This window comes from Hirundo rustica, chromosome 22 (assembly GCF_015227805.2).
Source record: "Hirundo rustica isolate bHirRus1 chromosome 22, bHirRus1.pri.v3, whole genome shotgun sequence".
Classification (NCBI taxonomy): Eukaryota; Metazoa; Chordata; class Aves; order Passeriformes; family Hirundinidae; genus Hirundo; species Hirundo rustica.
Window position 1 is genome coordinate 7,043,475 of NC_053471.1, and position 25,381 is coordinate 7,068,855.

A 25,381-nucleotide genomic window follows, 5' to 3' on the forward strand; every position below is an offset into this window, starting at 1 on the left:
TAAGTTGGGTCCCTGCTTCTCTAATATCGCTGGATAATAACCTGGAGATGTTTGGTAGCACTTAGTCTCCATTCTCCTCCCCTTTCTCCAACTCATTAAAATCTAATTGCTGTTGATGTTATTTGATGTTGAGAGCATTACCTGAGTCATTGAGATGGTGTGATCCTTCCAGACAGATACTGTTTGCATGACATTTTTTAATGGCAAACATGCATAAAGAACAGGCATTTCCTGCAAGCCTACCAAAAGAAAATTTTATTAGTTAATAATTCCTGATCTTGCTGTGTGCAGCTCTAGAGATAATCTTCTTTATCACTGCCTTCACACTGAATTTTATCTGTGTTTCATTTCGCTTTCATAGGAACTTGGACCACGGCTGGCTGCTATGTTGAACTTTAACTTACAGCAACTGTGTGGCCCCAAGTGCCGTGACCTGAAAGTTGAAAACCCAGAGAAATATGGGTTTGAACCAAAGAAGCTGTTGGACCAACTGACTGACATTTATCTGCAGCTGGATTGTGCTCGCTTTGCTAAAGCAATTGCTGATGATCAGGTGAGCTCCAGAAGGATGAAGGGTAAAAGCTCTGTGGACAAACAGGACTCTGAAGAACGTTCTAGAAGCGTTTCATCTTGCTTGTGTGCTGCCAGCCAGTTTGTCTTACATCCCTGCAGTTTGTTTTCTTTCAGCAGATCATCTCTGTTCATACTCTGTCTGCTCTTTGTAGATGGGTGTTCCCAGTGCTTTGCAAACGTGTAAATATCCACAAATATCCATAGCACTTCACACGCATAGGAAATCTCCTGAGCATGATGTGCTTATTGCCTACAGCCTCATTGTAAATTAGCAGAAATACTCTGTCCCTTTGCAGGCGGGAGAACTGAGGCACAGTTTTGACTCTCTCCCCCTTCCTCATTGAAACAGGCAGAGCTGGGACCAAGAGCCTCCTTCAACAAATCGAAGTTCATTCTCTAGAATAACAGTTTCCAAATTGTATTCCCTCTGAAACCACTTTATTAAACGGCTATGTAATAAACTGACAAAGCGCAGCATGTATGAGACAATTAACGAACCTCCGAACTCCTCACGGTAATATTCAGAGCAAGATAAGCTATTGCTCAGCTCTGTGTTCTTGTAATGTTGTCAAACTACTGAGTCAGGTCTGTCCATGCCCATGTCTTTTAATACAAACTTTTCAAAGTATAGAGGGGAAGAAATGTTCACAGCAGCTACTTGAGATTCTAGTGGAAGCTGGTTTACAGCACGTGAAGCTGTTTGCATATTTAGTGAAGCAGCAGTATTGGGGGAGCTCAAGATCGTTTTTCTGTAGTTGTTTAAGCTCTGATAATTACAGATAATACCAGTAACACATCTCAAACAGACCTTATGTGTCTGCATGTGTATAATGAATATTTTTATGCTGTTCAATATATATGAAAGTGAGAATGTTACTCATCATTCATCCATGCCAGCCACAGCAAATGCACAGACTGATGTAGGAATTCAAAAGAAAGAAGCCTGCGGGTGTGAGAACTGGAAAAAAGCTTAATTAACAAAGTGTCCCTTCATCAAAAAGGAGTGGGGGGAGCAACCAGTCTCATGGAAACTGTCAGTGACAGGAAAGAAACACCAGGGAAATGTGCGGTTGGTTAATAGCTACTGGTATTGGGAGAAAAAACAAAACAAAAAGTTGCTTGATCACAGTGGGATCTCTAAAGCATTTTGAGAGATGTCCCATTTGCAAATCCCAGCAGGCAGGAGGGGGAATCTGCAAATGTTTCTAGAGCGTGGGCACGCTGCCATCGTTGTGTTCCCCCTGAGAACGAGACCGGCGTTAGGGAGGGCGCCGTGTGTCCCGCGTGCTGAACAGCGCTGCTTGCTGCAGTGTGCTGCAGATGAGAGACGTGTGGCTGTGTTGAGCACTTAAAAAATCCCAAGGGAAATGGAAATCTGTGAGACTTAGTGTGTTCTGTTTTATCATGTAATTCAACCTTGCACAGTAAAGTAAATAACACTTTTTAATAAAAAGTTTATGTCAAAACATGACATTGTGAACTTGAAAGAAAATGGTATCTCTGTAGAATACAGACAGCTACAAAAGTCCTTCCCTAACTTTCTTTTTCACACGAAAGTAATGCTAGCTTCCGTTGCATTTGGTCTCTGGATATTCCTACTGCACTGGGTGGCCAGTTTCCAGCATTCACTCTCTCTGAGCTGTCTTACTATTTTTGCAACATTGTGGGGTGGGGTTTTTGTTAGTTGTTGTTTGGATTAGGAGAAAGAATCACTCCTTTCACAGTTTTGCTTTGCATATTATCAAGGAAGTTAAGAAATTTAAAAAAAAAATTTAATTTTATGCTGCATTTTCAGCCAAGACTTGTGAGAACAATACAAACAGGAGAATGGCAAGACACATGTTTTCTCTAGGAACAGTTCTAATAACTGTAGTCAGCCTCTCTGAGTGTCTTCCTCATTACCTTTAGGTGATGTTGCTTTTTTTTTTTTTTTTTTTTCCCCTTAACAGTTCTACAGTGGTGATGACTGGTTAAAAAAATCCTAAGTCTACCCCAATGCTGACATTTTGGTGCATACTATTTGCTTTGATGTAAGGTTGAGGTTTCATTGATCCTTCCTCCTACCTTTTAAAAATGCATTAAATCTTTTTACTATTTTTATGGCATGTAAGGATACTACGACTCAGCGAAGTTGTCTTTTTATGCTTTGCCTGTAGAGATCCTACAGTAAAGAGCTCTTTGAGGAGGTTATCTCCAAGATGAGGAAGGCTGGAATCAAGTCTACCATAGCAATAGAGAAATTCAAACTGCTGGCAGAGAAAGTGGAGGAAATTGTTGCCAAGAATGCCCGTGCAGAGATTGATTACAGCGATGCTCCAGATGAATTCAGAGGCAAGTGGAATCTTCTAAATCCTGCCTCCCTAGCAGAGAGGGATTTCTTTGTTATGTTGATTCCATGTGTTAATAGAAACTGTTTATGAAGCCTTGCATCTTGCTCTATTTCAGTCATGTAGGTAAGTAAATACAGAACTAAGAGTTCCTTTAGTTTTCCCTGGGATTGTACTGTCCAGTCCTAGCCATGCTTTGCTTACGTGTACATGAAAACCGTGACGCCCCCTCAACTGTAAACAGGGTGACAATATCAAATGCTTAGTCCCAGGTCAGACAGGGAAAGTGCCGCAAAGATTTATGTCCATTTAACCATTTTCTATAACTTCAGCAGTGTACTGGGGACCCTGAGCATTGGTTCTGCACTGTGGGTTTATGGGCAGATAAAATCTGTAGCTGTTTCCTCCCACTGATGAGGACACCCTCGTGCCCTCAGATCCGCTGATGGACACTCTGATGACTGACCCCGTGAGGCTGCCCTCCGGAACCATCATGGACAGATCAGTCATCTTGAGGCACCTGCTGAACTCCTCCACAGATCCTTTCAATCGTCAGACGCTGACGGAAAATATGCTGGAACCAGGTACCTGGGACAGCTGGCCCTGGGATGTGGGCTGGGGGCAGCAACTTGTGGGCAGGTCTGGACTTTCATAGGACAGTGCTGAGGCCTCAGGAGAGGTAACAGTTCTTTCATTTCAACTTGCACAGAAAAGTTAATTCCCTCAGCTTTCCCTTTTTCTGGGGAGAAAAACCCCTCACACCCTTGCTTTCATAACTACTGGGCTGAAAAACATTATAAAAACATTATGGTATATAAATGAGAAATGGCTACTGTCATGAGGGACTGTCTTATAGTATTATAGTTACCAAGTAATTTAATCATTCTTTTTTCGCCTTTTTTTTTTTTTTTTTTTCTTTACCTTACTAGTGCCAGAACTTAAAGAGCAAATCCAAGCCTGGATGAGAGACAAGCAGAATGACCATTAAAATTCCCTTGCAGTGCACGCCACCATCAATGGGCAGAGCAGGGCGTGGGCTGTTCTGGCAGGAGTGGAGCAGATACAGTTGGGAGCTGTTGATGGGGTTGGCACGCCCACGGCACTGACTTGCAGTAGTGACCAGGAGCATGTGGACAAGGAGAAAAGCATTCTTGTACATATATTTAAGTGATAACGATGGTCAATAACATGGAGGACAAGCTAGGAAGTTACTTATGTTACAAAACTGTCCTTCAATATGTCACATTTTGGAGTTTTTACAGCTGAATTATTTTAGCAAAGACGAATGGATCAGGGCAGCATCCCTTCAACCTTGTTTTTTACCGCCAGATATCCATTAATTTGATTGTGGTTAGAATCTTGGACATTTTGCTGCTAAAGTAACTTTTTTGTCTTTCCCTTCCTTTCTTTCTGTTCCACCCATCAAACCTGCACTGCTGTCTTTTTCTTTTGTAATGCAAAAAAATACAAACCCTCTGAAAATCAAAATCATTCCCCTGCCCTTAAAAGAACATATTTTGTGCGATAACTGTGCCTGCAACAAAGCGTTCATCTTGGGATCGTATTTTTATATTACACATATTTGCCTGTTTGGTTTTTAATTGGTGTTAGACACAAGGATAATTTCAAAAAAGCGAAGATTCCACATATGAATTTTAATTTCCTTTCCTTGAGATGTCCCTTTCCTTTACGTTGATCAAGATGCTCTGGTACTTGTAAAAAGCCTTGAGATAGAAATATGTTAAAACAGCTGCCATGAATGAGATGCTTGGGAATACCAGGATTTCAGTGACTTTAAAAAAAACAAAATACATTCTTTCAATGCTGCAGATCTATGCTGACAGTTCTGAGCCATTGGAGCTTGACCGCAGAGAGCAGATACTTTTATCCTTGGAGGCTGCAGTTTGGGGCAGGGGTCATTTTTTATGTTGCATACCAATTTGTATCCATGGCTTGGCCTTACCAAAGCAGAAAGGGTGCAGGAAATGTAGAATTACGTTTTTTTAAAAAAAATAGAAAAAAATATTCACAAACATTTTTATATTTCTGCCCCCTGCATATGATACTTGAATTTCCTTTTTAAAAAGGATTTGAAACCACAGTGTTTTAAAATTAAGTTGGAAAAAAAAGGTTGTTTTTCTTTTATTTTTTTTTTTTGCCATGTCTTCTGTTCAATTCCTGACTCTCTTGAACTACAATAAATGATACACACTCACACAGAACGTTTCCTTGGTCTTTCTTGTAAGAGTGTCAGCGAAAATATAAAATTTACAAATGACAGAGTGTCTTTGTTCAGGTTTTCTGATAGTGATTTAGGATCTGGAGATAACTTAGCAAATTATATGGAAAATTTCTGTGCACACAGGTATCAGTAATACTTTAGACTAAAGAATGTTCCCAAGCAGGTGCCACTGAGCACCTATTCACAGCTCCGTGACAGCTGGTGACAGCTCCAGGGGGAATGCTGGTGAGGTTGTATGGAATCCAGCGTTGACCTTTTGGGTGTGCAAATAACTCTAAATTATAAAATGAGAAGGTACTGGTGTACTGGCTGTATTTTTGGTTGTTTGTGGGTTTTTTAGTGGTGCTTCCTCTTACAGCATGAATGTGTATTTCTTTTCTCTAAGGACAGGAGAAGATTCCAAAGCTTCTGTCTGCAATGTCTGCTGCAAAGGAGAAGCTTGTTTATTGACTGGTTTTATAGTTATAACCTTCACCGCTTCCACACATTCAAATCCCCCTCTTCTTTCCTCTTCAGTAAATCACAGATCAAAGCTGCTCTGCTTTTACCTGCAGGCTGCAAGTCACACACCCCAGCCCAGCATAGATTCTGACGTGTTACAGCTTGTGCTGAGCTGTGTGTTTTCTTATTCAGTGAAGAGCTAATTTCTTCCTATATAAAGAAAAACTCTCACATGTTCAACTGTCCCCTCATTATTGAGGATTGCTGCATGAAATCTCTAGGAACATCCCAGAGTTTATACTTCTTTTTGATGAAAGACAGCTGTTCAGTAGTGAATGTGTTTTTACTGGAGGATGATTAAACTATGGCTTAACAAAATGGTTTTTTTCTGCAAGTCAGTATCATATATTGCTTCTATTGACAGACTATAAAATGATTATAAAATTAAAATTCTATAGTTTTGGGTTTTGCCAGGAGGAAATAGAAATATTTATGTTTGGTGTAGGATGTTTTAATCAACACAATGCCCTTCAGAATCTGAATTTATGTTTATTCTGCCATTGTATCAGGCTCTGACCTGAGGAATATAAATAGCAAAGTGCATTACTGAAATGTTTTGTCTAATTATGGCATACATCCTTCATTTGAAAACATGTCAATGCAGATATTGCACAAGACACAAAGGCTTGACGTAAGTGGCCAAAACAATTTTATCTGGGCAACGAGTATCAAATATTTCAAAGGTGTGAACTCAGACAAGTTTTCTCCCAAATTCTGCATTCATGAGCAGAATAATGAAATGTATTTTAATACAAGCCCCTGAAGTGCCGTTCTATTGTGTCTGGCCACAGAAGTGACTCAAACCCCTGTCTTCCCGTGGATAGTGGACATCTGAGTGACTGAAAAGCAAAGCTGAATTAAAAATCAGATCTCCCACAGCAGTCTATCGGTTGTGTGACAATTCCTGTTTTAGTTAATTAAATGCTACCTGCAGGTTTTGGTGATTTCCCTTCCCCTCATTAATGTGTCATCTATCTTTTTCACTCCAACTTTTAACCTCTCTGCAATACAGAGACTTTATATTAGAGATCACAGAAACTATCAGTGGATGGATTTACGCTTGACACGTCCATGTGTGCAGAATGTAAATGTCTCTGAGCTGGGAATGCTTTACCCAGCAATGGCTAAGTCACACCGCCGTTACAAAGTGAGCTTTCCTTGGAATTTATTGTGCATCACTGCTCTCTCCTTGTCCTCCAGCTCTACACTAGAGCCTAGAGAAATTCCTGGGGCAAGCGCTGATGTTGTAGCAATACAATTCAGGACAACTGATTCTATTGTATCACAGTTTATACTTATGTAATGGCCCAATTTACATCTCTGTCAGCTCTTCCCTGCTGGCAGCAAGGACAGCTTGTTAATAGCAGGATGGCAGCGCTGCTGTCAGTCACAGCCTCAATCCAGCAGCCCCCAGGAGCGTTGCAGCAGTGTCACTGCCCTTCTCCCTGGGCTTACACCTGCCCTCTGCCCTGCATTCAAACAGCCTGCCCGGCTTTAGGGGTGTATCTTTGAGATGGGCATGACCAATTTCCTCTGCACTAATAAACGCGAGAAATTGCTACGTTCATTACCTTGCTGTTTTCCATCATGTAACTTGGCATTCTCTGCCTGTTTCTAGCAGAGTTTTCAGGACTCTGTGACCAAGGGCAGAATTAACGTGCAGGAGCTGTTCTGTGTGAGCACTCCCCAAACTTGGGCATTAGGCTGATGCAGGAACTGCTGTTCCTAGGAGACACTACACAAACTTTGCTGAAGTAAAATTAATCACAGTGTCTATTGCCATGGAGGGTTACAGCATGCATCCAGTATTTGGGCAGTTTGCAGGAGATTTTGAAACTGCTTTGAGTTCTTTTGAGGTGTTCTTGCCCTTTTCAGAGAATAGCTAACCTAATTCTCCATAGAACTAGGTAGAAGTTGGCACAGTTACACCCTAAAACCACCATTAAATCATCTGTCCCATCAATAGGAAGTATTCAGAGCTCAAATAATGGTATTTTCTAGGACATAGGAAAGCCACCTATTTTTGATTTGTTTCTGTGGCAGTATTTCCTTAAGCGTCCTGGTCAGCCATGTATGGTTGGGCTTCTGCATTTGTTGCCACAACTGCAGATGAGACTGGCAAGGGGAAATAGTCACTTTTCACCAAACAAAGTAAAAAACCCCTCATTCTGCCAGAACTCTGAACCTTAAGGCAAACAGAAAGGACACGGCAGAGACTAACACAGCTAACAGCCAGGAGGCTGTGAACAGAATAAACCTTGTTCTGAAACTAGAAATCTCAGGTCCTGAATGTTCTCAACATCCTTAATCCAATTTGTCTGTGATGGTGTACAAAATATATGTAATTAAAGCATTTCGTGTAACATGATTTTCTTGAAAGTGCTTATAAGCTTAAACATGAACTAGTTTCTAACAGCAGAAATTACCAAATTACTAATGACAAGGAGGATTTAAGGCTAAATTATTGCCACAAAAATGAAATTTTACTAGGACGATACGTATGAAACTATTGAAAGTATGAGAGTTAATACAGCATCATTGACTAAATTTAATCATTTGCCTAAAAATACATTATGCAGTCTAAAAAAAATGATTCGGGCTGCTCAAGAGACGTGTTAAAGGAACGGAGGAAGGATTACTAATCCCTTCCCTCTGAGCTACCGCCCTTAGGCCTAGTTTAGGATCTAAATCCCACTGAATCACACCGAGTCGGGAGCTGGGGAATTCGCTACCTCAAACACCGCGTTTCCACAGCGGGAGCGCACCTGCCCCGGGCCCTGGGGCCGGGGCCGCCCAGCAGCCGCGCACGAGGCGGTGTCGCAGCTGGTTTTAGCCGACTGAGGGCCGTCTGCCCGCACATGAGACGGTGTCCCAGCTGGTTTTAGCCGAGTGAGTGCTGTCTGCCCGCACATGAGGCGGCGGCCGCGCCCAGCTCGCCTCACGGCTCGGGGAGCGCGAGCAGCCGCGGCGCGCACGGACACAGCGCGGCGGGCGGTGCTGCAGTCACCGCTCTCCATAGGCTCCGAGGGCGCACACGTGATTTGCATCGCGCGTTCTGATTGGCCAGAGCTGGCGAGGGGCCGCCTTCCCGCTCCCCCGCGGCGCGGCGGAGGGCTCGGTTCGGAGGGCGGTGCCGCTGAGGCCGGGGACCGCTAGGAGGCGCTAGCGGCACAGCGGGCCGTGATTGACAGGGCGGGGGCGGGCGCACGCGGGCTTCGCCGCTTGCCATTGGCGGGCCGTGCCGAGGGGGCGGGGCGGCGCGCGGCGATTGGCGGGGCGGGCGCGTCGCTCGCGCTCCGTCAGTGCGGGAGCGGCGCTGGGGCGAGCGCGCCGCCCGTTCCTCCCGGCGCGGCCTCGCTCTCCTCCCTCCCCTTTCTCCCCTCCCTCCGTTCCCTCCCTCGCCCTTCCCGCTCCGTTCCCGGCAGCGGGGGGTTCTCCCGACCTCGGCGGAGGCGGCGATGGGGATGGCCGAGTTTTTCTCGCTGCGCCGCCCCGCCGGCTGCTGACCCCGCACGGCCCGCGTCCCGCGGAAACCCTGCACCAGGTGAGGGGGCTGCGCTGAGGGGCCTCTGCGCTGGCAGCGACAGCCGGAGCAGGGCGGGGGTGGGTGGGTGATGCCGTAATGCGGAGGGGGAGGCGGCGATGCTGCCGTGCGCGTCTCTGGGGCCCCGCGGAGGGCTGATGCCGGGAGCGAGGTGGGGGATGGACGGACGGACGGATGGATGGATGCATAGCACTGGGTGCCCTGGAGCTGTCAGGGCAGCGGCGCAAGGGCGTGGGGCCCCGCTCGGCCTTGCCATCTGCCCGATGCCATCTCCTCGTCCCCCGGGACGCTTCCTTCCCTCCCCTCGCTTCCCTTTCTTCTTTCCCTTCCTCTGCTTCCTTCCTTTTTCCCCGGGCGGCCGCTCCCCGGCTTTTCCATCGGCGGGATGCCGCCCGCCGTGCCGCGTTCGGCCGCCCTTGTCCCCCGGTGCGGCTCGGCTGTGGCGGGGGCGGCGGCCGCTGCTTCGGGAGGGGCCCGGGCAGTGGGGCGGTGCGGCAGAGGGGCCCCGGGCGGGCTGTGCCCGGTGCGGGCCCGGGCAGCCATGTTGGGAGGATGAGCCGGCAATCCCGGAGCCCGGGCGGGGGGCGGCGGGGCCGGGCCTGGCGCTCCGGGGCATCGCCGGAACCGGGGCAGCGCCTGCGCTGGAGAATTCGCCAGAAGCAGATGATGAATTTATGTCTGCTTTCCGGAATGTGAATGCGTTCATACCAAATCCTGAATTCTAAAGGATATTTCTCTTCGCTTCCAGCTCCTTCTTAGCTCAGTTCTTTTTGCTGTTGCACAATCCAGTGTTGGTAAATAGCCATGTGTGCATGTGATCAGGTTTCGGTGCCTCGCCAAGTTCTGCAGCGCTGTTCGATCTGGCATCTCCACCTGGTCCAGATATAGCAGAGCGTGTGTGTGAGTTCAGTTGAGAGATCACACTGCCAGCACTGCCCGAGCTTCATGCGGCAGCTAAAATGGGTTCTGCTGGGGGCGCCTTGTTCAGAAACGCGTGCTGCCACAAACAGCTGTTCTGCCAACTTCCCGTGTACTGATCTCTGCCCTTGTTTTATTTCTTTACAGCTCTTGCACTGATTAAGTTAAAAGTCTTTTTTGTTTGTTTGTTTCAAGGATAGTGCATTCTGTGATATGCAGATATGACATAGTTATTTGGTATGTGACTGATTATCTTAAATAAAATTGATTCTTCTTTATTTGTGATGTGTGGTGAGTTGGGGTGCTTTTTTTTTTTTTTTTTTTGAGTGCAGAGATACAGATTTTGAACATTGTTTTGTAACCACTATGAGCTTGTTGCAGACTTCTCTGCATGTATAAATACTAATTTGAATTTAAATCCCTGCTGTGTTTGTAACTTTACTTAAACAAATAACGATGAGTTTATATTTTGACATTGCATAAAAACTGGTTTGCCAAAACTTTTGAATACATCCAAGTATTCAGGTCTTAATGTTTATTCAAATATTTTTGTGAAAGCCCAGATCTAGTCGAGCCTTTGAAGGGTGATTCATCAACACAATTGGGTTTGTCAGCTTGAATACCAGTAAACAGATAAGATATTTAGATGATTTTTTTTATAGACACTCTCTTTAATATAAAAATCTCACTGTGTGACTTACAGAGTAGGTATCTTTAGTTTCAAATAGGTGTAAAACTAGAATGTAGGATTTGCTTTTTGCTGATGAAACTCACTATAAACAATTTGAATGTCATCTACCACCTGTTTTGGAGCCAGTGGTAGATCACCTCAAAGACACACACGCAGTTCCCTTCTTGTATCCTGACTGGATTCATGCAGACTGAACATTAAAAGAGACACAGCTAGTAGACTACTTCCAAGACATTAGGGAGATGATTCATTCTAGCAGGGATGGCAGCCTTCTAAGCCTATAATGAACATTTAAAAAAAATAGTCTTTTATGAATATTGTTCTTCTAAATCTGTACCACAGACTGCATTGCATATTTTGGTTTTCTCTTTTTCAAGTTATGTTTCCACTCTGTAGTCAGCATTTTATAGTAGGAAGTGGAACCCTGAAGAACCGGTCGCAGTTCATTATCTGTGATGCTATGTAACTTGGGGTTCATTTTGCCTTATTTTACCAATCTGTGCAATAGGGCAATGCTGCCTATATGAATTGTTACGACCAGTTAAGGTAAGTGGAAAGAGCTCTCAAAAGCCCAGCAACTTAAATGTATGGAAAGGTTGGCAAATTGTGTTGGTTTTGGTTAATTTTCTTATTAATGAAAATTAAATCTTGCTTAGTGAATTGATATTCAAAACATCTGAAATCCATGTGCAAATATGAGTAGGTGTTTTGCTTACTTGAGCTATGAAAAATAGCAGAGCTGAGAATAAAAGAGATTTAAAATTATACCATATTTAATTTTCCATCAACACAAAAGTTAGGGTTGGGAAAAATTGGTAGCTGCAGAAGTCCAGCAGTTAAATTTTCATGTTGCAGGTGATTTTGTGATCTCTTCTATGAGAATCTCTTCACAGTTTTGTTTCAAGCAAGTCTGTCATTTAGCTAGTGCATATGGAGGTGTGCATCTCTGGAGGTGTGATTTCATGCTTTCTTATTGTGAATATGATGTTTAGAGGTACTTGAGAATATATATATATATATATTTTTTTTTTTTTAAAGTAAATGACTCTTTCATCCCAGTCTCTCTTTGCCAGCTTCCCAGATAGAGCTGCAGAAATTAATGCAGTATTCTGAGAAGTGTTTTTATGAAAACATCAGAAAAAAAATTCTTTGTGGGACTCCACTGTAAGAAGGGAAAACAAACCCCTACATTTCATAAACAATATCATAAGAACAGGTTGGACAAAGTAACTTGTGTCACTGTCAACTTTACAAAAATGGACATTTTGCACCTGACAGATTATTAAATAGTATTTCATAGACAGGAGGCTGCGTGGCCAGGTACAGTGACACTGTGAGCGGTTTCTAACAGCAGTATCCAGTGTCAGTTGTATAATGGTTGTGGGTTGTGTTGGGATTAGGCTTGTCACTTGGCTGTGGTGTGAGGGCTCAGGTGCTTGTGCAAGGGTCTTGTTAGGGAGGGAGAGCCAAAACCCACAGGGTGGATTCTGGGGGAAGAAGTTTATAATGAAGCCGTGTGTTTGGTACTTTGTTCCACACAAAAATAGGCACCTCTGAGCAAGAGTGAGTGAAGCAGTCTCTAGAACAACCCAGAACATCGTGTGAATTCATTCCCAGTACTTTTCTGCTCTATTCTGTGTTCAAGATTTTAGCGCAGCTTCTTAAAATTCCATACTAACACCGAGCTGGTGGTGTGGCTGTGTCACTAATCATTGCTCAACCAGTTTGCTGTACCAGTGACATTGAGATTCAGTTGGCTTGCTCCTAAAGACATTCTTCTAGTCTGATGAGATACTTCGGGTACCTGGGAAAATAAGGAATGCTTTAAATTGCTTCTACTTGGGGGCGTAATTTAATTTCTGCCTTCACCATGTGATGGCATTAATGAAGTATTGCAGTTTTATTAAAGACTTCTTGTACTGTGGGAAAATGTGTCATAACTTGAATTAAGGATGTATAAGTACTTTTACCAAGTGTGGAACTTACTTTAGAGCTGAAATGCTTCTGTCTTAGACCTGCTAGTAAGTTCTGTACTTTTGTGATCACAACCCTGAAATGAGCATTTCACTAGATATGTAGTGTATTGATAACGAGAAAAGATGTCAGGATTTCTGGGTGCACGGTTGAGCAGAGTTGAGTTCTGCCCAGGCTAAGTCAGGTTCCAGATAGAAATGCCTGTGTTGAGTCAGACCAAGGATTAATCCAGCTCCGAATCCTCTCTTTAGCAGTGGCCATAGCAGATATTTAGCATATGAGGATAAATCAAACAAATGATGTTTTCTCACTATAGTCATCCAGGTTCTGTGTGTCTGTGCCAAGGAAGTGTTCCTAGCCAAGGGTAGGAGCTTTTTAGCAGGACTTACTCTTTGAATCTTACTGCTTTTCGAGGCTGTTAAACTTCAGTACTGACAGTGTCCTGTGGCAGTGAGTTAAACTTCTCAGTTGTGGACCAGCTGAATACCTTTCTTTTAATGGAAAAGGCTGGTTGACACCAATACAAACGAACTGATCTTTTGTAACCCCACATTCCAACACTGTCTCAGGCGTGCCTTGAAGTTTGGATAGTGGGTGTCAGGGATCGTTTCCTGCAATGAAAGTGCTCCGTCATTTAGATGTGGTAGGATTTGAACAAGTATTTTGATAATGGAGATGAATTTAATGGTGGACATTTGCCTGAACATAGATAGTAATACTTACCTTGAAGGCAATAATTCTTGATTCCTCTTCTTCCTTATAGTGTGTCCTTTAATCAGTAGATAGACAAGTAGTTGATGAGTTGTTATTTCCTTTGAGAAGAGGACTTTCCCAGGACTGCAAGGGGTTCTTTAAGGGTACACCCTTTTCTCTGGAGTCATATGTATTGAAAGTCAGTGTGCTGTGGCCCATGACACTTGAGGTAGTTTTAATATTATTGCTAAAGCACTGTGGCAGCAAGGATCGGCAGGGCAGGAACCTGGGTATAGGGTATATGGTCATTGCCTCATGATGAAATTTAAGTAGCTGTGTCTTTACTGCTAAAATTATCTTTGTTAGGTTAAGCCTAACACATGTTGTAACCAGATATTTATTTTGGTATTGGCATCCTCACTTTCTGGAAGAAAACCAAATAATGAAAACAAATATTTGTACATTTCAAAAAACTGCTTCAGGTGACAAACTTTAGACTTGGGAGACAGTGAACAGATGCTGATAAGTGTATTTCCAGTTCTGGCTTTGAAGTGACACCTTTTGGGGGAAAGGGAGCATGATCTGCAAAGCTGAAATTGCATTTGTGGAGTAACTTTGAACCTTCCTAGTTTTATCAGCATCTTGTATACAGTAGCTGTAAATAACTGAATGATGTTTTTCTCCTTAGAAAACACCAGCAAGAAGGATAACTTGAAAGGCTCTTGATCACTTCCAATTCCTTGACTGTACTACAAGCAGCCAGGATGTCGGGGGCTTCAGTGAAGGTGGCTGTTCGGGTCCGGCCTTTCAACTCCCGAGAAACCAGCAAGGAGTCCAAATGTATCATCCAGATGCAAGGCAATTCGACCAGTAAGTTTATTTTAATCTTGTAAGGGATTTCTCTGTTCCCAAACTTCCTACTGAAATATTTTCTTCTGTCAGACTGCTAACTGTGTACATTGTATCATCTAGAACTAATCTTTTAGTTATTCCACTTTTCTGAGGCTGTCATTACAAACTAGATTATCTCTCAATGTGACTATAAAGTCTAAATCTCAAGTGTCTTGATTTTTATGCCGTTGTTCATAGTGTTTGCTGCTGCTGATCTAAAAATTCTACAGAAGGATTGGAGTACCAAAGTGAAAATCTTTTTGTCAGCTTCAGTGTTTGGAAATATCATGTGGGTAGACAGACACAGGGGTACATTGCAGACCACTGCATGTTAATTGTGGGGGTATAATTCCTGCTTGGACCTACTTAGTGCTTTAGTTCTTGGTGTGCTTATTCTGCCGTATATACTTTTGGTTAAGAGCATAATTTGGGTGAGAAAGCTGAGATGAAAAGGGTGTCAGGTTTTATGCTTTCCAGAGCAGATGTCTAAACGACAGCAAAATAACAGACTACATAAAATCATCGTCTTTTCTAACCAATTAGAAGTGTTTAGCTTCCTATATAATTGTTGTGGGTATAATTTGGAGAACGTTGTTCTGTGGGAAAATGTGTGTGGGCACACCTTTTTTGGTTGTTGGGTTGGTTGTGTTTTGTCCTTGAGGTCAAGGCAGTATTGACAGCATTTGAGGGAGTGTCGTTCCTCATTGCAGAGCAGCAGCTCTGCCCATAAACTGCTACTCTTGGGGCAGTTTTCATTGTTAGGTAATCAAGTAGAGCCGTCTTGTCTGCAGCTGTAGGAAGGAACACTCCAAGAGCACTGAGTTATTTCACTGTCTGATTACTTGAGTGTTTACTCATGCCTGTTAACACAAAGGAGGTTTCATACAGGCCTCTCCCTTTTTTTTTAGCCGAGGTTGTACATCAGCCTGCTTGTGCTTCTGCAGTGGAATTTCACTCCTGGTTGTGGTCACTTCAATTATATAGTGCATATGGTTTCATTGGAAGAGAGGTGTCATAGAGAAGAGAGCTTGTTTTTTAGTGCAAAAGTTCGTATCTTCAGACCTTATGTGCAGTGCTACCCAGAGAAGCTTTTTTGGGATTGGATTTCAAAATTTCCATTTAAGGTAGGAGTGTGAGGGGTTTGACATTATCTCATGTAGAACAGGTGCTTGTATTCCATCACTGGATCCCAGTGTAGAGTGGAAGAACTGTAGACTTCATTAGAGGACATTTGTTATGGAAATGCCACCAGGCTCTGGGCTCCAGCAGTACCACTGCCTACCACTGTAACAGCTTTTCTTGCTGCAGTCATCACAGCAGTGATTTTAGATGCTTAAGGTGTTTGAATTGCAGGAGCCTGTGGAAGCACCTTGTTTGTGGCACAGCTGCAAGGGTGACCAGTCAGTGTCTGGCAGTTTGTTGGTCTGAGTGGGAGCTGTGGCCTAGGCTAGACACTGCTTCTGTTTCTGAACACTAGAGCTGCACTACAGAGACACATTTCTAAGAAGCTGCATCAACTTTCCAAAGGAGAAAAATACTTCACATTTTTCTGATTGGAAATGTCTTTACAGAAATTACTTCTTTTGCTATATTTTATACTCTGAAGTGTTCTAATCTGCAGCCTTTTATTTGAATGCTGTGGCGCTGATCAAGCTGGGTGATGGACAGATGGTCAGGTTTAAGTCATCGGGGCCTTTACAGGCTGTGGAAGGGAATCATCAATTGCAATAGTTAAACATTGTTACAATCTATGGGGTATTTTTTCCCTGTGTTTCCCTCTTAGAGGAGGAATACCAGAAAGCAATGGACAGAGGAGTAGTTTGAACAGAAAAGGATTGTATAATAAAGGATGTGAATAAGGCTTTGTTTGTTGGGGAAAAAAAACCCAGCAGAAATCTTTTCTCCAAAGAATCTTCCTAACCAAGTTGTCTAACACACATAACTTCCAGCTGAAATTCTTCAGCTGGTATGCTTTGAGACTATGTGTTAAATTTGTGGGGCATACGTGCTGTTCTGCCAAAGATTCTTTCATTTTCATGATGCTCAGTTTTTTGCAGTCCCACAGTTAGGTTATTGAACTGCTCATTATTAAGGTCTGAACTTGCTGACTAAAAGCTGAGCACATAAAGTGAAATTAGTGTACCTGAGACTCATATCAGATGCAGCAATTTGAAAATAAAGGGAATTCAGTAGTAATTCTAGACTAAGAAGTTCCTTCTTCACACCTTCAAATGTGCCAGTGAACTGATCAAGTTTAGATATCTTGCCTCTAAGAATGTTCTTTTTTCATTTGTGCACTGATCAAGTTGACAGGAGGCAAACCTGAGAGGGGGGTGATACCCTGAGTAGTGACTATTTTAAGCCTCCAAGAGAGTTAAAGTTCCCTTATCTTGGAATTAAAGCCTAATGGACTGTCGTGATACCGGATTGATGTGACAGTGTGAAGTCTGATAGCTAAGAAGGGATTTTGACAGTTACTTGAACTTTAATTCTGTATGTACTGATTGACAGAGCTATTCTGCAGATCCTTTGTGGGTCTGTATTTCAACTTTGTTCAGGTCTGAGCTTTGTAAATGTATTGGCAGAGACTACTGCGTTAGAGTTAAACTGAGGCAAAGTGCTTGGGATTATGTAAAGAAAAACTGTATAAAGATATAGATAATAAAATAGATGACAGGTGTACTTTATTTATAAATAGTTGTAGATGAATGTGTGAAAAAGGAGTGGTTTTTGACATACATATCAAAGTAGGTTCTTGAAATCAGAATGCCACCAGGGTTGTTGCCTGACATGCTGCTTTTGTTGGGCAGCTTTTGTGTGAATTTGGCTGTTTAGGGCTTTGGGAATTGCCTGTCATTCACAGGGTGCTTGCCAGCAAAGCAAAACATCCCTCTGGGTTAAAAAGCTTATGCTCAATTTCATTACACACTTCTTTGCCTTAGAAGCAAAACAACATAATTTGTTTGTGCATTCCTATAGAATTCACTTGTTACCCTATCTGGTTTAACATCATTTCCTCCTAGGAGATCAAGACCTTTAATCAATGTTCATAGTAGGTCTCTGTCTTTATCCTTTCTCACTGTTTAAAAATGACAATGCAGCTGAATACAGTTCTAGGTATGTCTTAATCTCTGAAAAAGAGAATTCATACAATGAACTTTAACCCATAGTGATGAGGACGCTTAATGTGAGTAATTGGGACTTCTGTTTTTCTGCTGGAACGATGCAAAATACGGAAATCTTGAAATCAGTACTTGAAACGTATTATTTGTCTTTTTCTTTTCCTTTGGTCTGCTCTACTATTACGCATCTTGCACTTAAATTGCCAGTGTCAGTCCTTATGTCATAAATACGTGTTTCAAAACTGAGATTCTGCAGTTGAGCTGTGAAGTCACGTGTGCTGCATTAAGGGGCTGGAATGTGGCAGAAGGCCAGCGCTGCTCTGAACCATGTCTATTTGCAGATGGGATCCATTTGAATGATGCCGCCAGAAGTTCTTCAGTGGACATGGGAGAAGTGGGGGTAGGGGAAGAAAAGGTAATGGAGGAATCTTAGAGACAGATTACAAGTTAGAAGCTGTAAAATTCTGCTATTTAAGTTAACTTGGGAATGCAGAATACTTTCCAAAGAAGAGGTAATGTCACCATCAAATTAGTAATTGAAAAACTCCATCAAAACAATAACTGAATGTGATTAATTTCAGAAAAGACTGTCTTTTAAAATAATTATCACTTAGAAATCATCGTAAGAAACATAAGCTTTGCTTTCAAAGGCATCTGCTAAGCAAGTGAATTCAGTTGGCCGGAATTATGTTTTCATTGGGAGTTCTGAAGAATATATTCTTTAAATTACTGCATAGGTGGCTTGTCATGGCTAAATTCACAAGTGGCTCTTTGAAATAAATAATTAAAGTATATATCATGGTTTTCAGCATATCTTGATTGATTATGTTTTGGCTTTAATTCCTGCTTTTTCCAGTGTTTGTTCAGAAAGGTTTACACCAATGCGTCTTGCTTACAATGTATTAATTACTTATTCCTGTCCAGTTAATTAATGACTGTTTTTGTGGAGAGTGGGAAAAAGATTCTGCAGTGTAATACATGAAAGCTGAGCTATAGATCTTAGGGTGTTTTGTGTGTCAGTAGTTCTTGTGCTCATTCTGGTATGGGCTTTTCAAACGTAACAAATATAAACAACGTTGGCAGCTGCTGCCTTGGGTTATTGAGCAGAAAAAATAATCTGTTCTGTGCCTAAAGACTCCACAAGTGTTGTGCTTTTTCTGGTTTTGCTTTTGTTTGTTTGAGGGATTTTTTTGTTTGGTTTGTTTTTTTCCCGTTGGTTTGTTTGTTTTGCTTTTTTTTTGTGGAAGTGATTTGATAATCTGGCCTGTAAATAAAATGCATTAATGAAAACAAATGAAATTGAAGCAGAGGTTCAAACCAGTAGCTACAAGACTGCGTTTAAATACTAATCACTAGCAAAGAGCCCAGCAGACCTTTTCTTTCAAAAATGTAAATATGTATATAAAAAATGAAACAAATGAGACAAGGAAATAAGAAAGTATCCTACTTGGAGTGAGTCTGTTGCAATTAATTGTGCAGCAGATGAATGAAAATGTGGTTTAGCATCTTGCACGTGCAAGTGTCAGAGTAAACCAGAGTTCTCAGACTGTAGTTCATCTGTGATTATTGTATGTTCTGGTTCGTCAGGAACGGCACCAGTGGAAAGGGGCAGCTGCACAATCCAGGTTGTCTTGGAAGGGCTGAGTGCACCTGGATCCTCAGGTCAGCACTGAAAATTTCCTCTTGGGATTGGAACTCAGCAGTAGTCTTTGTGTTTCAGTAATGTGGCAGGTTCTTTTGTGGCTGCTGAAAGTATCGGATGTTTAATAAAAATAGCCCTAGTGGAGTGGTCCCATCTGCCAGCAACAATAGTCCCAGCTGCTGCTGCGGACGTGTGGCTGTCAGCTTCTCATCCAGGCATCCTTGGAATCAGAAAACCTTGGGAAGACGTTCTGCAGTTAATTTGCAGAGGTTGTAGTGAGAAAAAGTATGTTTCTTCTAATGGTTGTTTTGTTGTTTGGGTCTTTTTTCCCCCCTGAGGTGTATAAACTTCAGATCTAGACTTAAATGTTTAAACAAAACGCCTAATGCTAAAACATCTTATTTTAATTTCTGCTTTGTTTTGGTTTTTTCTTTATTTTTTTTTTTTTTTTTCTTTTTTTTTTTCTTTTTTTTTCTTTTTTCTTTTAAGATGTGTGCTGCTTTATGCAGTTCTGGGGCTAATTAAAAATGGGTGGGAAAGCAGGACTGGACTTAAAAGGCTTTTGATTTATTGCGTGTTTCTCTAAATTAGTGGCACTTGAAATATAATGCAAGAATCAAAACTATTGAAAGGTTCACAGAATAAAGTAACCTCATCAATAATTCAGCCATCTCTTTCATTGATGTACTTTTGACTCTCAATCTGTTTTATAAAAATAATAATTTTAGATATCTCAAGAAATAAACATATTCCTTTTCTAATGCCTTGTGCCTGCCAAAAAGCAGTGGTTCTTAAAGCATACAGCTTGGTGTTGTTTTTTGTTTTTTTTTTTCCCTTTCAAGCGTTTTTAGTGTTTTCTGCTTGTGCCTTGCACGATGAGGTTGTCTTGGGAAAATAAACAGGATTGCAGGGATGTCACTTCACCCCTACCCTGATTCTTCTGGCCTGTAAATCCTTGTTAGTGGTGCAAGCTAAATGAATGCTTGTCCAATATGATAATAGTGTGCTGCATTCATGGTGGGTGTGTTATCAAAACAGGCTGTTTATGGGGAGATAAATGATGTCACATGGAGGATGCCTGAATGGTCTTGTGGTTGAGGTTTGAAAGACAAGTCAAAGAGGTCACAGTAGCAGAGGTTACCCAAACTCTTCTGATGATTGTCCTGTTACCAATATCAGCATTAGAGTTCTCTGTGTTTTGCAGCATTAGGGATTGCTGTGTCCACAAGTCTGTCTTAGTCACTGTCTCTGAGTGCCCTGCAGTATTGACAGCTCATATGTTTTGCTACAAGCCTGGAATTTTTTTGGAGAAGAAATAAAAATGTGGGGTTTTTTAGGTGCTTGATTTTCCTTCTAAAGCCTTTCTCACGATTGAATAAAAATAGCTTTAAGTGTTAATTCTGCACAGTTAAAAAATTTAGAAGGTGACTTTGGAGAGCTGGGGGAAGATAAACATTTGATGATCTTTAAATGCTAGAGATGCAAATGCTGGTTCTGGAGTGAGACTGTGGGATGATGACTAGGGTATTCCAACTGATGTTAAATGAAGTTAGACTACAATATGTTATCAAGTTAGTATGGAACTATAGCAGAGAGGTATTAGTAATGAACCCTGAGCAGTTTCTGTCAGTGCTGATTCTCCATGTGAAATGTTTCACTTGCAGAATTAGTGCCCAGTGACACATTAGCTTTTAGTATGCAAGTTGAAGTAAAGAGAATACAAATTGTTAATAGGACTACTTGAAGAATTGGATATTTTCATTCACTACACAAATTCTTCCAGAGACATCCAATATTAAGAACCGACCAAACTGACTGAAGTACTGGACTGAAATCCTTAAGACCTGGCTCCCCAGGATTGCAGTGCTACGTGGTGTTCTCTTAATGTATTGTTTGCATGTGTCTGGAGGTGAAAATGTTCTTAGGAGAGGCCTAAGAATGTGGCTTTGGCCATGGCAAGAGCAGCAGGTGGAGGGAGAGACTGGTAAAACATGAGCCCAGGATTCAGCTGGGGCACTCACCCAGCCCCACACACAGAGCTGACACGCTGCCTCTGTGCTAGGACTTTCCCAGGTAATCCATTGACCGTGCAAGTTTGGGAATGGTTTTGGGTCAACTTTTCAGCCGGGGAGAACAGTCTGGTTTGGCTGGCTCCTGCCTGCTGCAGAGCCTGCTGGCGTGCTGTTCTCCAAGAACACCAGCTGGAGAGCTGGTATTTATAGCTCCTGGATCTGTAAGAGCAGCTGAGGATGAGAGCGGCTTTCCAGCAGCTTCTGTGAGTGAGTGTTGTCCTCACCCTGGTGCTGCTGAGCCTGACTCCCTCCCCCAGCCAACCTTTCTCCCAGAGCGGGGCTGAAATTCCACAGTGGGGAGAGAATCCGGTTGAATTCCAAATGAGCTGTTCTTAGCTTCTGCTTGGTTTCCTTCCCTTTTAATGATTTGAAAAATGCAAGCAATGCTTTGAAAAGCAAGCACTGCTTCATGAGCTGGAAGTGTCCATTTCCCTTCATTTATCTCTTATAATAACAGCCCTGAAAGTCTGTCTTATAAAAGCACTGTGGCCATGGATCTGATTGCAGCGTATACCTAGGAAAGAAGCCTGTATTAAAAGTGTGTCGGTGGTGTTATTCACATTCCAGCAAATAAAGAATGTCTGCTCCACCCTGCTCTCTGTAAGGAACATGTTCCCATTGTTGTCATTCTAGTCTGCAGATGGTGCAGATATATTTTCCAGACCCATGTTTTTAAAGAGACTCTGTATTTAATGTTGATTTGGTCTTGTGGAGTCAATTCTGAAAGCCCGAGATTTTTTTCCTTGGATAATTTTTTTATTCAAACGTAATAACTACTGCTTATATTGATCCAGATAGAGTTTGAAGAAGGCATAGAAATTAATTATTTTGTATTCTTCCCCCAGAAGTTGTCCCTTCCAAAGTTCTGTTGAGACCAGAATGGCTTTTGAAAGTGTCTGCCTATTCCTTTACTAATGATTAAGGAGAACAAAAGTGAAGACCATGCTTTTCTTGCTACCTGCTGTCTCTGAGTGGTGGCATTTGGTAGGAATGTGTGCTTGGACTAGAATAATGCTGCCACAGGGAGAATTGTTGAGGCTGGTGTGAAGCCTCTCCTCGTGAGAAGAAATCTAATTTTATTTCATATGTAGAAATTAAAGCGCTTTTGTGCCCTCAGCATTGCCTGTTATGGTAGCAATATGGGAATGGCAGATGTTAACGACGAAGCAGGCTGTGTTGCACAAATCTGGGAAGGTTGGTTTTTCCAGTTCCATACTCGACTTTCATCATAATTTGGTTTCATTTCTGATTAGGAATTGTTTTTTAAAAAAACCCTCAGTGTGTCTATCCCTTCACCCCCTTGCTAGCATAGACTGTGTCCCAGCTAATCCCAGGCTAAAGGCCAGGTTAATTCTGGCTGCTGGTGTTTATCTGAAGGGCAGGCTGCAGTTGGCCGCTCTCTGGAGCACCCCAGGGTGACGCATGCTTGCCACGGCTGCTGGCAGCCAGCCCTGCAAGGTGGCTCTGGGCACTGGCGGGGCGGTGCTGGGCAATCCTCTGACTTGACTTTAAATGCGCTGAGGGTGAGAGAATCATTTCAGCTCTTGCCTCTTGAGTGCTTTGCGCTCTGCCTCTCTGTTCCAAGAGTTTATTAGAGGGAATTGTGTGTGCTTGGCATCCCCAGATGCTGAACTGCAGATCATTTCTAATCTGCCAAATTGTGACATGCTGAGGAGCAGCACCGATTAGGATGAGAACAGATCAGGCTTGAACTGCAAATTCACTGTCATAATCTGATACGAGTTTGGAGTGGCTAAGAAGCATTTCTAGTCATTCTTTGTGCCGGCAAAAATATTTACGTGGCTGAGGAGATGGGAATGGAATGAGGGGGCTGATCTTGGCTAAGTTTCCTTGCTTTTGTGGATTTTTTTTTTTTCTCTGCTTTGTGGGCTTCCCACTGTGTGTTTACTTGGTTAGTTTTAAAGGAGACTGGAAGAGTAAGTCCAGAAATGAAGGCTTGAAGTGGGAATGTGTTTGTGTGTGTTCAGAAAAGAGTGAGAAGACAGAATACTCTTTCCAGTTGAAAATACCCTAGAAGATTTTAACTTTGCATGAGCTCTCAGTTGTGCTCCACACTCTGGTTATATTTATAAAACAAAATGCATATTTGACCTGTGCTTTTTTAATTTCAGCTTCAGAAATGAAAGTTGGATTATAAGGCAAAAAATTTGGATGTCCAAAATGACAGTAAGAATGCACTATAATACATATTATGAAATATATGGGCACTATTTCAATGGTGATCTTTTTAAGTATTGCTACAGTGTTTGCTAAAAAAACTAGGGATGAATTTGAGCTCATAGATTTGAAAAGTTAAAAGTATATGTTATTTTTGTGCTAGCTGATGAAGCAGATGGTGGATGGTATATAAAATGTTAATTAAGGAACAAGTGGGATGGACTGTGGAAATAAAAATGCCAAAAGATGAAGTTGGCTGTTTAAGTAAGGGTATGTTAAAATCCAAACGTTTTGTGGAGATTGGTCTGTTACTGTTGGCAGAGCACAACTAAAAGTATAATTATTTCATTTATTGTGCTCCTGCTTTCTCCTTTTGTTCCTCTGTTCTGCTCCTGCTATGTACTTGTCCTGTACAAGGACCAGTCAGTATTTGGGTCTTACATAATACTAAAAAAGTTTAGATTATTTGGTATGAAGAAATTTGTTTTTAAACTGCATTTCGTTATCTTTTGGTCAGTGAGATATAAAATGTTTGTAGTTACAGGTATCAAAAACTCCACCGAACTTAAACAGCTAAGCAGCTAAAAAGAACTGTTGAAATTGCTTGAGCCGCAGACAATACGTGAATGACTCCTGCTCAGAGAAACTTCGGATGGCGTGAAGCAGCTCAGCTTGGCTCACTGTACAGCTGTGGGGGGGGAGATGAAGCTTTGACAGTGCAGGCTGTGTCTCTAGGTGGGCACAGCAGTGGGTACTGAACCAGCTGCTGCACCTGGGTTCTGCTGCAGAGCTCTTCACACGGTGTACTTTTATTTATCGCAGTTTATGACCTGTAATTACTTTATTTGCGTACAAAGGTAGAAAACAGATTTAATATTATTTCTTAAGGAGAAGCTTATTCAAAATTTCCAGAAATTCATTATTCAAATAAACAAAAGTAATAATATGGGCATTTATCTCTCTCAGCCAAATCAATGATTTATAGAAAATACTTTAATCCCACGAACGTTCCCTTGCCTTTTTTTTGGCCTTCCATTCCAAAGGTAAATGATGGGCAGTAACCCCCGCTGTGGTTGCTGCTTTGATCCCAGAAGAGGTTTCAGGCACTGCACCAGAGAAATATTACCCTCAGCTTGTTTCATCCTTCTCACCTTGGGGTTCCAGGTGTGACCTTTTTCAGTAGCACTGGTGTAGCAGACAGTGATTCTAAAATCTCACTTCCAGTGCCTCTTTGGTGCAGAAAGCTTGGCTTGTGGAAAGGTAGAAGATACCCCATGGCCGAATAAATTGGCTCTTAGTGAAGCAAGGGGCCTGAAAGAGGGACTTGCTCAGAAACTGCCTAACTCCGGCATCCAGAGCTGCTCCGGTGCCATGCTGATGGTAATTATAGCTGCCGCACAAAGCAGCAGTGTCAGTTTGCAAACAGAAGAGTTAATTGCCACATTGGACCTTTGAAATAGCAGATAAACAAATTTATTCTGTAAGATAAAAAGACTATTAATGTGTTCCTGCTGTGATCATCTGCCTTATTGCCTTTCTCGTTTCCTGAGGCTCTGTAATTAAACCATTAGCGTGTGGACCGTGTGGTGAGGCTGCTGTGGGGAGAGGAGATAGATGACGACCTAGTTCATGATTCACTGAGATAATTCATCTTGGCCTTGCATGGTTTAAAAACCAAACAAAGTAACTGAAAAGCTGTTAGTTTTGTGGATATTGGAGGCGCTGGAAACAGTCCCCTTTCTGTTTGAATTGTATTTGTTTCCTAGTTCAGCGGAAAACAGCAGGTTGAGAAACGTGGTACATAAAATCAGTGTTGCCAAGTCAGTCTAATTTCTTTTTTTTTCCCAATTTGGCACATGAACTTTTAGGATAAAACTTACCTGTACTATTAGAAGCCTTCTAGTTTCTTCAGAAATAGCCTTTAAAAATAGCTAGATTTCATGGGTTTTCTTGCCCCTCCAAAGGTGATGCTTGGTGCAATAGATACCTTCAAGTGAGGTCAGTTATTTCAGT

General features: G+C 42.2%; 2 protein-coding genes across 12 annotated transcripts in view; both read left to right on the forward strand.

Moving 5' to 3' along the window:
• Positions 1 to 5,118, forward strand: part of UBE4B (ubiquitination factor E4B) — a 34,349-nt gene extending 29,231 nt beyond the window's left edge. Inside the window, exons 26-29 of one of the 2 annotated variants that reach the window (XM_040084360.2) lie at positions 362 to 553; positions 2,730 to 2,904; positions 3,338 to 3,484; positions 3,830 to 5,118. In XM_040084360.2, the coding sequence (XP_039940294.1) occupies positions 362 to 553; positions 2,730 to 2,904; positions 3,338 to 3,484; positions 3,830 to 3,888 (573 nt within the window). In that variant the 3' untranslated portion in view covers positions 3,889 to 5,118. The remainder of the gene's footprint in view (positions 1 to 361; positions 554 to 2,729; positions 2,905 to 3,337; positions 3,485 to 3,829) is intronic. The other variant, XM_040084361.2, reaches the window with a different exon arrangement.
• Positions 5,119 to 8,944: 3,826 nt separating this feature from the next.
• Positions 8,945 to 25,381, forward strand: part of KIF1B (kinesin family member 1B) — a 79,738-nt gene continuing 63,301 nt past the window's right edge. For 7 of the 10 annotated variants that reach the window (XM_040084552.1, XM_040084559.2, XM_040084554.2 and 4 more), the window contains exons 1-2: positions 8,952 to 9,187; positions 14,152 to 14,333. In XM_040084552.1, the coding sequence (XP_039940486.1) occupies positions 14,228 to 14,333 (106 nt within the window). In that variant the 5' untranslated portion in view covers positions 8,952 to 9,187; positions 14,152 to 14,227. Of the gene's footprint in view, positions 9,188 to 14,151; positions 14,334 to 25,381 lie in introns of all 10 variants that reach the window. The other 3 variants (XM_040084557.2, XM_040084561.2, XM_040084562.2) reach the window with 1 other exon arrangement.